Source organism: Trachurus trachurus, assembly GCF_905171665.1.
Source record: "Trachurus trachurus genome assembly, chromosome: 21".
Lineage (NCBI taxonomy): Eukaryota > Metazoa > Chordata > Actinopteri > Carangiformes > Carangidae > Trachurus > Trachurus trachurus.
This window is the reverse complement of record NC_139899.1, coordinates 31,900,596-31,912,921: the sequence shown is the minus strand read 5'-3', so window position 1 is coordinate 31,912,921 and position 12,326 is coordinate 31,900,596. Positions and strand designations below refer to the sequence as shown.

Here is a 12,326-nt window from a genome sequence, read left to right as displayed (position 1 = left end):
CTGACTGTATACAAACAACAAAACAAATATATATATGATTATACAAAGATGAGTGAGAGATCACAGTATATAATCAAATATATCTATAAATCTATTTATGCAAACTGGAACATGTTGAGTAAGAAACACTGTAAACTCTCAGGTTTGTGTTGAAATGTTGTGTATTTATGATTCTAACCTGCCATTTCCTTCATATTGAGTATGTGAGTGTTTTTCCTTGAATTCGTCTTCAGACTGAGCAGCTGTGACCTCTCAGAGAGAAGCTGTGAAGCTCTGTCCTCAGTCCTCAGCTCCCAGTCCTCTAGTCTCAGACACCTGGACCTGAATAGCAATGACCTGCAGGACTCAGGAGTGAAGCTGCTGTCTGGTGGACTGGAGAGTCCACACTGTAGACTGGAGACTCTCAGGTGAGGATCCATCCAGCTGTTTATCTGATGCCACTTGAACACAGCAGCAGGTGTTGACAGAGGGTTCCTGTGTGTTGTTGTGTGTGTTCAGTCTGTCAGGATGTCTGGTCACAGAGGAAGGCTGTGCTTCTCTGGCCTCAGCTCTGAGCTCCAACCCCTCCCATCTGAGAGAGCTGGACCTGAGCTACAATCATCCAGGAGCCTCAGGAGTGAAGCTGCTGTCTGCTGGACTGGAGGATCCAGACTGGAGACTGGACTCTCTCAGGTATGGAGAGGCTGCTGCAGCCACACTCACTGTCTGATAGAGGAGGAGGAGCTGGAACATTTTCTATGGCCCCGTTCACACCTGGTCACACCTGGTATTAACATCAGTCTCAGGTGGTCAATGCATTGATGACATCAGATCCCATCACTCAGACCATATCCAGAGGTGGTGTAGGCCACAGTGAAGCTCCGCCCACTCCACTGACGTCCTCTGACTCAGTCTGACTCGTCCCAACACAGTTTATACTGAAGCCAAAGGCTACGTTCACACCGCAGGTCTTAATGCTCAATTCCGATTTATTGCTCAAATCCGATTTTTTGTTTGGCTGTTCACATTACGTCTTTAAATGTGGCCTGTCTACGGATTGCTGTGTGAACAGCTCAAGCTCCTGAAGTGACCCGCATGCGCAGTTGATCATTGATGACATCACTCCACAACGGTGTTTACGGAAGCAACCATGGCAACGGCAACCGGTATTGTAGGACTTTATGGCTTAATGCTAAAAAAATAATAATAATCACGTCGGACTCGAACCCGCCACCCCTCCCGCACTCCATCAGCCTCCCTATACCCACAGCATTACGCTTAAAAAAAAAAAAAAAGAGTCTGAATTTAAACTCACTGACATTTGATGTGATATGCAGTCTGCCTGCCTGGCTCATCATCTGACAGCTCAGTGTGACGCTACGGCCGACCCGATGGCCTTTATTTCTAAATCCCTCAGTTTATTTTTACACATTAGCAACCAAGCTCATCGTTCATTAGTTCATCTTCATCTTCCTCACGTAGGCCTACTGTCCTCGCTGCGCTGTCGGACCTGCATGGGTCTCTGTCACCGTTGCGCTGTAGCGCTTCACCCCCCCCTCTCTGCTCCGTGTCCGGAGCCCGTTCACCCTAACCCTCTCTGAAGCAGAGGATGAGGTCAGCTTTACTCCAGTCAGTCTTCACATGCAGACAGTCCACAAAGTTGAAAGAGTTTCTGATCATATCGTTGTCAGTTTTTTCCAGGCGACAGAGTTTTTTTTTTGGACCCGGCTTGTATTTAGGGCCGGCCTTTATTTGTTTGTGTAAACAAATGAATACCGGCTATTATTTGAGGAAATCCCGTATCAAATCGGTCATTGATAAGTGTGCGTCTCATCCCCTGACTCTCCCAACAAAAATCCCGCCCCCCCTCTCAGAAATATGTGCCTGTGGCACATTTTTTGGTTTTTCAATCAACTTTATTAGTCATTAATTTACAAAACAGTGCAGCGCGGGTCAGAATGACGTCAAAGTCGCATTAAATGTGACCTGGCTGTTCAGATTGCGGTCGCATTCAAAAAAATCAGATACGTATCCGATTCAGTACCACATTTAAAAGTGGCCTGAATCTGATTTGAAAAAGTCAGATTCAATGCGACTTGTGCTGTTCACACTGTCAAAAGCAAATCAGATATGGGTCACATATGAGCGAAAAAATCAGATTCAGGTCACTTGTAACTGCGGTGTGAACGTAGCAGAAATCTCAGAGTGTTTCAAACATGAGCTGTGCAGCTTTCATCAGACACAGTGATGAACTACTGGGATCAGGAGTTTCTCCTCATGATGACTTCAGTGTCTCATCATGACTCACTGTGTCATATTCAGGAGAAGAGATGTCAGGGATGAAAGCAGCTGTTGGCAGCTGTGCTCTGAGTCTCTCCAGATGTTTGGATCAGACTTTATTTCAGAGTGTATCAGGAAACATTTCAGCTGCAGCTGGTTGAACTGCTCCTGAACCAACAGAGTGTTTGACCTGAACAGTCCCAGAGACTGTAGACACCTGTTGAGTGTGGACACACTAATAACAACACAGCAACAAGAATCAAAGCATGTCCACTGCTCAGAGACATTCGTCTCCCAGCGTCTCCAACCAAGGAGGAAATAAGAGACAGAAACCAGGCGGCACCATCAGGTCTCTGTCTGGTCAGATATTGATGATCAATAATCAGCTCAGTCTCTCTGAGATCCTGGTCTTGTCCTGATGAGATGTGTTGTTGTGTTGAGGAGACAGTCAATCACAGTGTGACATCCAGATGTCCTCACTGTCCAGAGGCCTGGAGCTGTCAATCAGAAGACAGTGAGTGTAGTGAACAGTGTAATAATCAGTGTTTGTGGCTGAATGTGTGTGTGGTCAAACAGCTGTTTTCAGACTGTGTGTGTGCTGACTCCAGATCAGATGAAGCCACAAAGCGGCTCCTTAAAGCCCCAGTATGTAGGAATTCCCCCCATCTAGCGGTGTGGTTGCATATCGGAACGTATTCTTGATGTTGCGTTTACGTGAACTCGGGCAGAAGTCAGACAGACAACAGACGCTGCATTTAACAGGATAAACAAGTAGGGCTGCCCCGATTAATCGACCTAATCGATTACGTCGATGACGTAAATACGTCGACACGTTCAACATACTGTCGAGTTGTTTTTCCGATTACGTCGATGACAAAAATACGGCGACAGGTAGACAACACACCGTCGGGTTGTGAACCATAGACTGTAACACATGCAGCAGAAAAACACATGCTGTACCACAGCAGCACAGCGATGAACAAGCACCTGAAGCTGCAGTATCGTTCCGTTCATTCATCTCCGCATAGCGCTCTTTCGCCGTTATTGACGCGCGCTCTCTCCCTCTCTCTCTCTCTCTCTGTCTCTCTCACACGACCAGAGAGAGAGCGAAGGGCGCATGCATGACATCAGTGCGCGGTAAAAGCGAAACTCATACAGTCCGATCGCGGACCCCGCGCGCCCCCCTCCCTTGTCGGACAATCGGACCACCCGCCACAGTCTCCTTGCTTTATGTATCCATAGATGTAAACACATCCTCGTGTTGTCTTTTTTTTTTTAAATACACTCACGTGTTGTCTTTTTTTTTTTTTTTTAATCCACTTCGCTGCTGCTCTCTGTGCACCCGGACGCAGCACAGCATGCAGATCGTAAGTGAGGATCCTAGAGGAAACACTGGTCTGCTCCATTTTATACTAAATAAATGTGCCTATTTAAAAAACATTGTGCTAATATTTCAGTGTGCACTCTGCGTTATCTGTCTATTTTCCAGGTTAAAGCAAACTGATGTGGCACAGTTTTTCCCCTCCAAAAGAAAAAGATTATTTAGAGCATTGGTTCCCAACCTTGGGTCCGGGCGTCAGAGATGTCAGGGGGTCCACAGAGCTTTGTTTGTTCTGAGGTTGTGAGGTTATCAAAATTAGATTTGTGCATATTGACATTTTAAAATTCCAATAACACATCCAATTGGATAATCAAAATCATCAAAATCAATAGGAACAAAAACCTACATACAACCTACCTGCTTATAGGGACTTGATAACAATTATGACACAACAAAGGACAATTGACATAAAGACAAAATAAAAAATAGAATGAAATATAATAAAACAAAATAAGGATGGCACAAAATAGAATAAAAAGGCTTGTCTTTGACAAAAGCAAGGGTCTTTGAGGAAAAAAGGTTGGGAACCACTGATTTAGAGGAATGCACACCAGAAAGAGTATCTGAAGAATTTAAATAAGAGAAGTGTTCAGAAGTGTTTTTTGTAAATGACTAATCGTCAACCAAAAAATAATCGTTAGATTAGTCAAAAGATTAATCCAGGGTTTCCGCTGCATGTAATTGATCGTGGCGCACCGCCACGGCAAAATAAAAGCCGCCACACCTTCAGAATGATGATTTTTTATTTTTTTGTATTTTTATTTTTTATGTTAAAACAATGTAAAGCAGGTTTTCTACTAGGGGTTGCACAGACTAGTCCCCTGCTCCACAATGACGTTTTGAGCTTGACGTCGACTAGTCGCTGATCATGTAACAGTAGGCTACAGGAGTAGCGGCTTGAAACAACAGCTGAGTGCGCTGAATGAAAAAAATACGAGCGCAGTCAAGCTGGATAGAACGAGCGCGTACCAGACAGGAAGTCGGGCACAGAAAAGGCGAGAGAATCCGGTCAATTTTCAAAATAAAATAAATGATGATTAAGTTTGCTTGTCCGTCTATAAATATTAGTCCGTTGCGTCTGCACACAAGACACATCCATAGGATCCATACAGCGCTAGAGACAGACCTGTGTGTGTGGAAAACCGAGTAGCCTACAGACGGGTCGATGTTTGACCGGCGCGGAGAGAGAGAGCAGGAGAAACTGCCGCTTCCGCGGGCAGTGTGTCGGGCTGCTGGCAATTAAAAAAAAAAAAAAAAAAAAACTCCGCTCATATCGACAGCTTTACGTCGCGCACAACAACAACAGCAGCAACCAACCAGGAAAAACAAAAACTGTGAGTGAAACTGTGACTGAGCAGGACTGTGATGGTGACGAGGCCTGTGTGTCGTTTTCCTCCCTAATTGTTTAATGAACAGTAGCTACAGTATTTTCTTTTGCACCTGTATAAGTTACAAAAAAACAAACTGATTTACAGTTTGTTGTTTATAAAGCTGCTGTTCTGTGGACTGTGCGTGAGCTGTCAGTCAGTGAATACAGATTGTTGCAGAGCATTTCCCTCCTCCTGGGATTTTAGTTATGATGGGAAAAATATGAATGACGTCATCAGCGACTAGTCGACGATCCGGTCGCGCGCACCCCCCCCCCCCCCCCCCGTCGATCAGACCACCCTCGCCGCCACTCTTTAAAAAAATCCTGGCGGAAACACTGTAATCGTTTGACTAATCGACTAAACGAAAAAATAGTTGATAGATTAATCAGGAGAAAAGGTACGAGAAAGCTTTCGTTTGTATGCGGGTGTGATTCCACTTCAGTGAAACACGTATTTATGAAAGCAATATTAGATTTTTGCTAATAAAAAGCCAAATAAATCGCATACTGGGGCTTTAATGAAAGTCTCCAGCAGCTGGAGCTTCACTTCCTGTCTGAGTCCATATGCTCTGAGCTGAGCCTGCTTCTCTCTGCTCTACAGTTTCTCTGCTTCCTCTGGACTCTGACTTCAAGTCCAGTCAAAATGTGTGGACAGGTTTGATGGAGCTCAGGACTGGTCCTGAGGACGGCTGCTTTATTCCACATGATGTGACTGATCTCAGTGAGTCAGTGTGTTGCAGCTGATCTGTGTGAAGAGCAGAGAAGAACAGAGTCATTGATGATGAGATCCTGATCCGTCCTGTCACTGTGATCAGATGGTTTCTATTAGAGCTCCTTCATCCACTCACTGCTGCTGTGGCTCCTGTGGAAACCTGCTCACAGCCTCATTCTTCAGCTTCCTGGGGAGTTTTCTTCAAACAAACACAAGTTGTGTTCACACTCAGTGTTTCTCACTAAACTCACTGTGTGTTTCACTGAGCTCTAACAAACATGTTGAGTGTGTTTCCTCCCTCATCAAACACTGAAACCATCCACTGTTCACAGCTGCACTCTTCTTCTTTCCTGGTGCATTGTGGGATATCTGGGCTGGTCAGCTCCACCTGTTGTGTCTTCATCTTCTTTGCTGTGATGTGTGTTTGTGCAGCTTGAGAGTCAGAGAGTGAAAGTGTGTGTCTCACACTGCAGTGACATCAGATGGAGAAAAGACATGATGAAGTGTTTCCTCCTGGTCTCCTCCTGCTCTGTATCATCACTAGATAAAGACTCCAGCTCCTTCTTCTCTGTGCTCAGTGTTCATCCAGACATACCAGCCTCCATGTGAACACAGTGATAAAACAGTGTGTGTGTGAGAGCCATGTAATGTCCATGTGTGCATGCTGACAGAGAAGGTGCTGCTCTGACCCCCCTCCTCCTTTCAGGGTGGAGCCTGCTGGAGTCCCATGGTTGACACCAGGTCTGAGGAAGTGTAAGTCTGTTTTTACTTTGATTCATGGAAACGAGGGATGCACATGTTTAACCGTTTAACCGTTAACTGATAACAAGAAAGAAAAGAAGAAGAAGAAGTTATTTATTTTATTAGCTCCTTGTCGTCAACTCATGGGGGCGTGTCGACACGTGCAGATTTCCACGTGTCTTCAGTCATATCTTGCGGTAAAAAGTTCCACAGGAGGACTGACAGTATGTGCAGGGTTAGGGTTAGGGGTTAGGGGTTTAGGTCAGACCATAAGTGTAGCTACACAGACATAGATGTGAATCATCTGTAACAACGGCGCTGAAATAAAATGAAAAAATAAAAGAGGACGTTGCTGCAGCTCTCCTGCAGCTCCACAGAGGAGCTCTGCTGCTCCTTCAGTCTGGTGTTTGGCTGCACTTTGTAACTAAAACAGTTCTACATTGGACGATCTAACCTCCATATGAGCGATTAGCTGAGACAGAGCAGAGTGGATGTGGCACTGATCAGCTGTCACAGCGCACGTGTGTATTTAAAGGGATAGTTCAACATTCAGTCAAATTGGCCCATTGCCATAATCCCTATAGTCATAGCAGTAGGTTTGTTACCTTTTACCTCTTCCACTCCCACCCTATTTTGAAGCAAAAACGCATAAAATTCCATGCTCAAATTATTATAGGTACTGTAGCTGTAGCTTCTGAATCACTTTGACTATATCCATAAATGAGGGCTTGCCAGGAAGGGGACACTGTAGAGTTTCTTGTGAAAGTCAGAAACACTTCAGGTATTACTGGAACAGAGCAGTGGTCTAGTAAGTGTGCAAAGAATTTAGATTTTTTGTCCGCCTAAAAATTAATAAATGATTAAAAAAATAAAAAACAGCCTTTGTGACTTTATCCATAAAGGTAAATGAAAGTATGCATCTGTAAGCACACTATCAATGAACACCTGGTTCAAATTTGAAGAAGATAGCACAAAGTATGACCACTCTGCAGTGTTTTTTTCATGATAAGATCCAGGCGGACATGAGAGTCAAAATGGGGAAAATAGGCTGAATCTGAATCCAAGTCAAGCAATTTATTGAGAATCAAATCACTCAAATCAATGAATCAATGAATGATTCATGATTGATTTGATTGTCAACAATTTACGATGGAATAGCCTAAGTTAAATCTGTATTTAACCATTGACCTTTCCGGAAGCTACATGAACATCCGTCTTCCTGTAACTTCAAAATAAAATCGTGAGACCGTCTGCCTCAGTTGAACACACAGCGGTTGAAACGAGGGAAAAAAAAGGAAAAAGATTTATAACGACGGTTATACTTTTGGACTGATATTTCGTGTATTCTTGCACAAAGTAAATGAGAAATGAAATAAAGACAGTGCTAAATTTGAAAAAACAAACAAATAAAAACATAATGAAGCCATAGATACCAAAAATGCCATGTTTAGTGTTGTAGTAGCCTGGGCAAGCTGAGACTGCAGAGGGGGAGGGGCTTGGGGATGCCGGCGTCCCCCGGGATTTGAAGAGGTTAATTGTCGGTGCAAGCTGTTTTTAGAATGGCGGAGCAGAGCCGTGAGCTGCTCAGAGCTACGCTACGGAGGCTCATTATGGGATTTCTTGGTTTCCCTCATCAAACTCATCAAATACACAATCCAACAACTCCACAACGCTCTGGTGGACAAGTTGTGAGCTGCACATTCACCACGCTATGAGATAATAACACAACGTTACCACACAGAGTTGTTTTAGAGGGAAATTCATGCAAAACCACTGATGCACGTTGCCTTCAGGGACAGTTTTTCATCAACAGTCTCTGCATTTACCTCTAAAACAACTCTGTCTGGTAACGTTGTGTTATTATCTCATAGCATGGTGAATGTGCAGGTCACAACTTGTCCACCAGAGCGTTGTGGAGTTGTTGGATTGTGTATCATGAGTTTGATGAGGGACACCAAGACATTCCCTTAGCCTCCATAGCAGAGCCCTGAGCAGCTCACGGCTCTGCTCCGCCGTTCTAAAAATTTCTTGCACTGACAATTAAAGGAAATGAACCTACTTCTATGACTATAGGGATTATATAGGCCAATTTGCTAAAATGTTGAACTATCCCTTTAACGGCAAAAAAAAAATGAATGGGAGCGTTGTAATCTTATCGGTTAACGGTTAATAATCGGTTAACGAGCGTCGGTTATCGGTCAGAAAAAAATTTCAAAATGTGCATCCCTACTGGAAACAAAGCAGCACATTCAACCATCTTCACACTGTCACATCACTGACCTCATGAGTCTTCATCAAACTGTCAATAACTGATCAATGATCAATAACTGCAGCTGTGTCTTGTTCTCTCCATCAGATTCCTGTCCACTCACAATCGACACAAACACAGTGAACACAAAGACAAAACTGTCTGACAACAACAGGAAGGCGACATGTGTGGAGGAGCATCAGTCATATCCTGATCATCCAGACAGATTTGACCGGTATCATCAGCTGCTGTGTTCAACTGGTCTGACTGGTCGCTGCTACTGGGAGGTCGAGTGGAGAGGAGAGGTTGATATATCAGTGAGTTACAGAGGAATCAGAAGGAAAGGAGACAGTAGAGACTGTTGGTTTGGAAGGAACGATCAGTCCTGGAGTCTGTACTGCTCTGATGATGGTTACTACGTCTGGCACAATGACAGACATACAGAGATCACCTCCTCCTCCTCCTCCTCCTCCTCCTCCTCCTCCTCCTCCTCCTCCTCCTCCTCCTCCTCCTCCTCCTCCTCCTCTGTCTCTAGAGTAGCAGTGTATGTGGACTGTCCTGCTGGCTCTCTGTCCTTCTACAGAGTCTCCTCTGACTCACTGATCCACATCTACACCGTCAACACCACCTTCACTCAACCTCTCTATCCTGGGTTTTTCCTCTATCCTGGTTCGTCAGTGTCTCTGTGTTGAGTGAAGCAGAGTCTCCTCCTGTCACAGAAACCTTCTCTCTGTTGAACAGACAGTTCAGTCTCTACACGTCTGTCTCTGTCTCTCACTCACGTCGTCTTCACAGGACAGAGATGAACACAGTTTAATAATGAACTCATCAGCGTCATGGCAACAGAAAAATCACTTATTAGGGTCCGGGCAGCTAAGCTGCCGGGAACCTATTGTATTCCTAGGAATTCTTCTTCTTCTTCTTCTTCTTTCTTTCTTTCTTCTTCTTCCAAGGAAGTCATACTTCCCATGGGCGAAAACTCACCAAACTTCACAGAAACATCCAAACCCATGCCAGATTCACTCAACTCCAAGGACATGTGCCCCCCCCTCCTAGGGGGGGCACAATAAGCGTTTAAATTTAAAAACTTTAAAAATTCCTACCAAACCAACGGTAGATGCTACAGTTTTGAAACTTCACCACAATGTAGCCTCAATACTGCTGAAACTTTTGTCCACTTAAACTTATTACAAATTATGAAGTCCATCACTCTGTTTTTTTCAATAACTGTAAAACTTTAAAAATGTATCTCCTCCCACAATTTTTGCTCAATTGACATCAAACTTGCTACAGAGCATCTCCAGACCGTCCTCCACAAAACTTGTTTCTCGGATTTTTGATTAAGCAAAAATTGAGCCTACAGTGCATGAAAACGTTTGACTGTAAACACTACTGTAAACATATACCATCAAATTCTTGATAAATACATTTTCAATCTTCCTGAAAAAAAATGACAATATTCTGGAGTCATGGTTGATGAAGTTTGGCAAATATCAGAATTTTATCTCAAAAACTGAATTTTTGAGAACATTTTGAATTCTGCTCTCATGGGAACAACTGCAGTCAATGTGAGAGTGGAATTTATAAACATCAGATTTTCTCTTATGAAGCAAAACACTTATCATTAAAAACAAATCACCAACATTTCCATGCTGTCAAGATGCAATTTATGTATTATCAGATTTTTGTTTAGATGACTGAATTTCTGAAATTTTGACCATTTCATCACAACAGCTGCCCGGGCACTGACTCACCTGAGTGGATAAATGAAGCTACACAGCAGGTCTCACCACCAGCCAATTAGCTCAGCGAGTTAAGAGCTGGTTCTTGGTCTCAGAGGCTGTGAGTTCGAGACCCAGCAAGGGTGATGATGATGATGATGATGACAGATCAAAATGTCAGTTGTCCTCAACACGAAACACAAGACAATTGTCCTAATGGTGGCATCACAGCAAGCCTCTAAATTTAAAAATCCAAATAGCTTGGACTGTTCCATGCGCGAAGGCTCCTAACATGTTTGACAAATACATATCATTATTTTACCTCAAAAACTGATTTTTCTTTTTACTGTGGTTTCAAATCTGCCTACACGACAGTGAATGGCTTACTCAATTTGTGAAGCCACTATTGAACTGCCACTTGTCAATTAGCTCAGTGCAATAGACAACGGTCTTAGGATCCCGAGGTTGTGGGTTCAATCCTCAACTGATGCTAATTGAACATTATAAAGGTCAACTGTCTTGTCTTCCTATTCTCCTATTTGTGGCTCAGAATTGCCTAAATTTGCCCAAAAGTAGCCCGGACCCGACCCATCGCTGCGCAGCAGCTATAATTATTATTGTTCTGCTGCTGCTGACTGTTATTGTTTCTCTGAATGATTTCGATGTTATGATAAAAGGTATCAGGCTACTTTCAGGACAAAGGTGGTTTCACTGCAGACTCTTATTTTGAAAAGTCGGCCTGAGCTACATGAAGAGCACCGTGTCGTTCTGACTGTTAAAATAAATAACTAAATAAAGGTTTCAACTGAAACAAAGTTCACGTCTGTGTCATTATTTACATGTTGTCACGGCAACATGAACCAGAATAACACTGAAACACACTGTGGACTCGGTCATGAAGGTGTTAGTTACATCATTATATACAGGTAATACTCAGAAAATTAGAATATCGTGAAAAAGTTCATTCACTTCCCCATGATTACGAACTGTACTGAACCAGACAGAGAGCTTTTAAAGGCTCAGGAACCCTTTGCAGGTGTTTTGGATTAATTGGCTGACAATTTGAGCTACAACATTGAACTTTTTCACGATATTCAAATTTTTTGAGATTCTGATTTTGGGGTTTTCATAAGCTGTAAGCCATAATAATCAAAATTCTAACAAATAAAAGCTTGAAATATCTTGCAATGCCTGTTATGAGTCTAAATAATATATTCATTTCACCTTTTAAGTTGAATTACTTAAATGAATGAACGTTTTCACGATATTCTAATTTTCTGAGTATTACCTGTATTATATTTATAGTATAGTGCAGGTGTTGTGGTGGACTCTCCCCAAGATGTTCAGACTTTAACGTAACAAACTGCTGCTAAATGAACTTTAATGATTTCTGCTTTTATTCAGACAGGACAGTGAAGAGAGAGAATAAACTTGGTTTCTGTTTTGTCTTTTTTCCTCTTTGCTTTTATTACATTTTTGTTTTTCCTTTTCTTCTTTAGTAGACTCTCATGAAACACATCATGTATTATATAGATTCAAAACACACAGACTGAAATGTTTCATGTCTTTATTTCTTTTAATTGTAATGAAAACCTAAAATTCAGTAAATCAAGAAACTATAATACAGTGGGGAGAGTTCACGACTGTAACCTAATGAACTCCAAACACCTGCAGAAGTTTCCTGAGCCTCGTCTCTCAGTCTGGTTCATGACCTCCATCATATTCTACTTTATTGAGATGTATCTTTGATCTTTGCAACTCTGAGGGTGTTTATTTGTTATTTGTTGATTATTTGTATATGTATGAACTATTAAAGATAAATAGAGGAAATTTCATGCAGGTTGGATTCAAACCCACGGCTGCTGCAGCAAAGTCTGAGCCTGTAGCTACAGTGG

The 12,326-nt window shown here is 42.8% G+C and overlaps 2 protein-coding genes across 2 annotated transcripts in view; both read left to right on the top strand.

The window, feature by feature from the left end:
• The window catches only part of LOC311004122 (protein NLRC3-like), a gene marked incomplete at both ends in the record, with an annotated part of 177,378 nt that extends 176,669 nt beyond the window's left edge, over nt 1-709 (top strand). The window contains one exon of the mRNA XM_083996070.1: nt 499-709. Within this exon, the coding sequence (XP_083852196.1) occupies nt 499-709 (211 nt within the window). The remainder of the gene's footprint in view (nt 1-498) is intronic.
• Nucleotides 1-12,326, top strand: part of LOC311004858 (NLR family CARD domain-containing protein 3-like) — a gene marked incomplete at its 3' end in the record, with an annotated part of 170,770 nt that overhangs the window by 7,974 nt on the left and 150,470 nt on the right. The gene's annotated exons all lie outside the window — the stretch shown is intronic.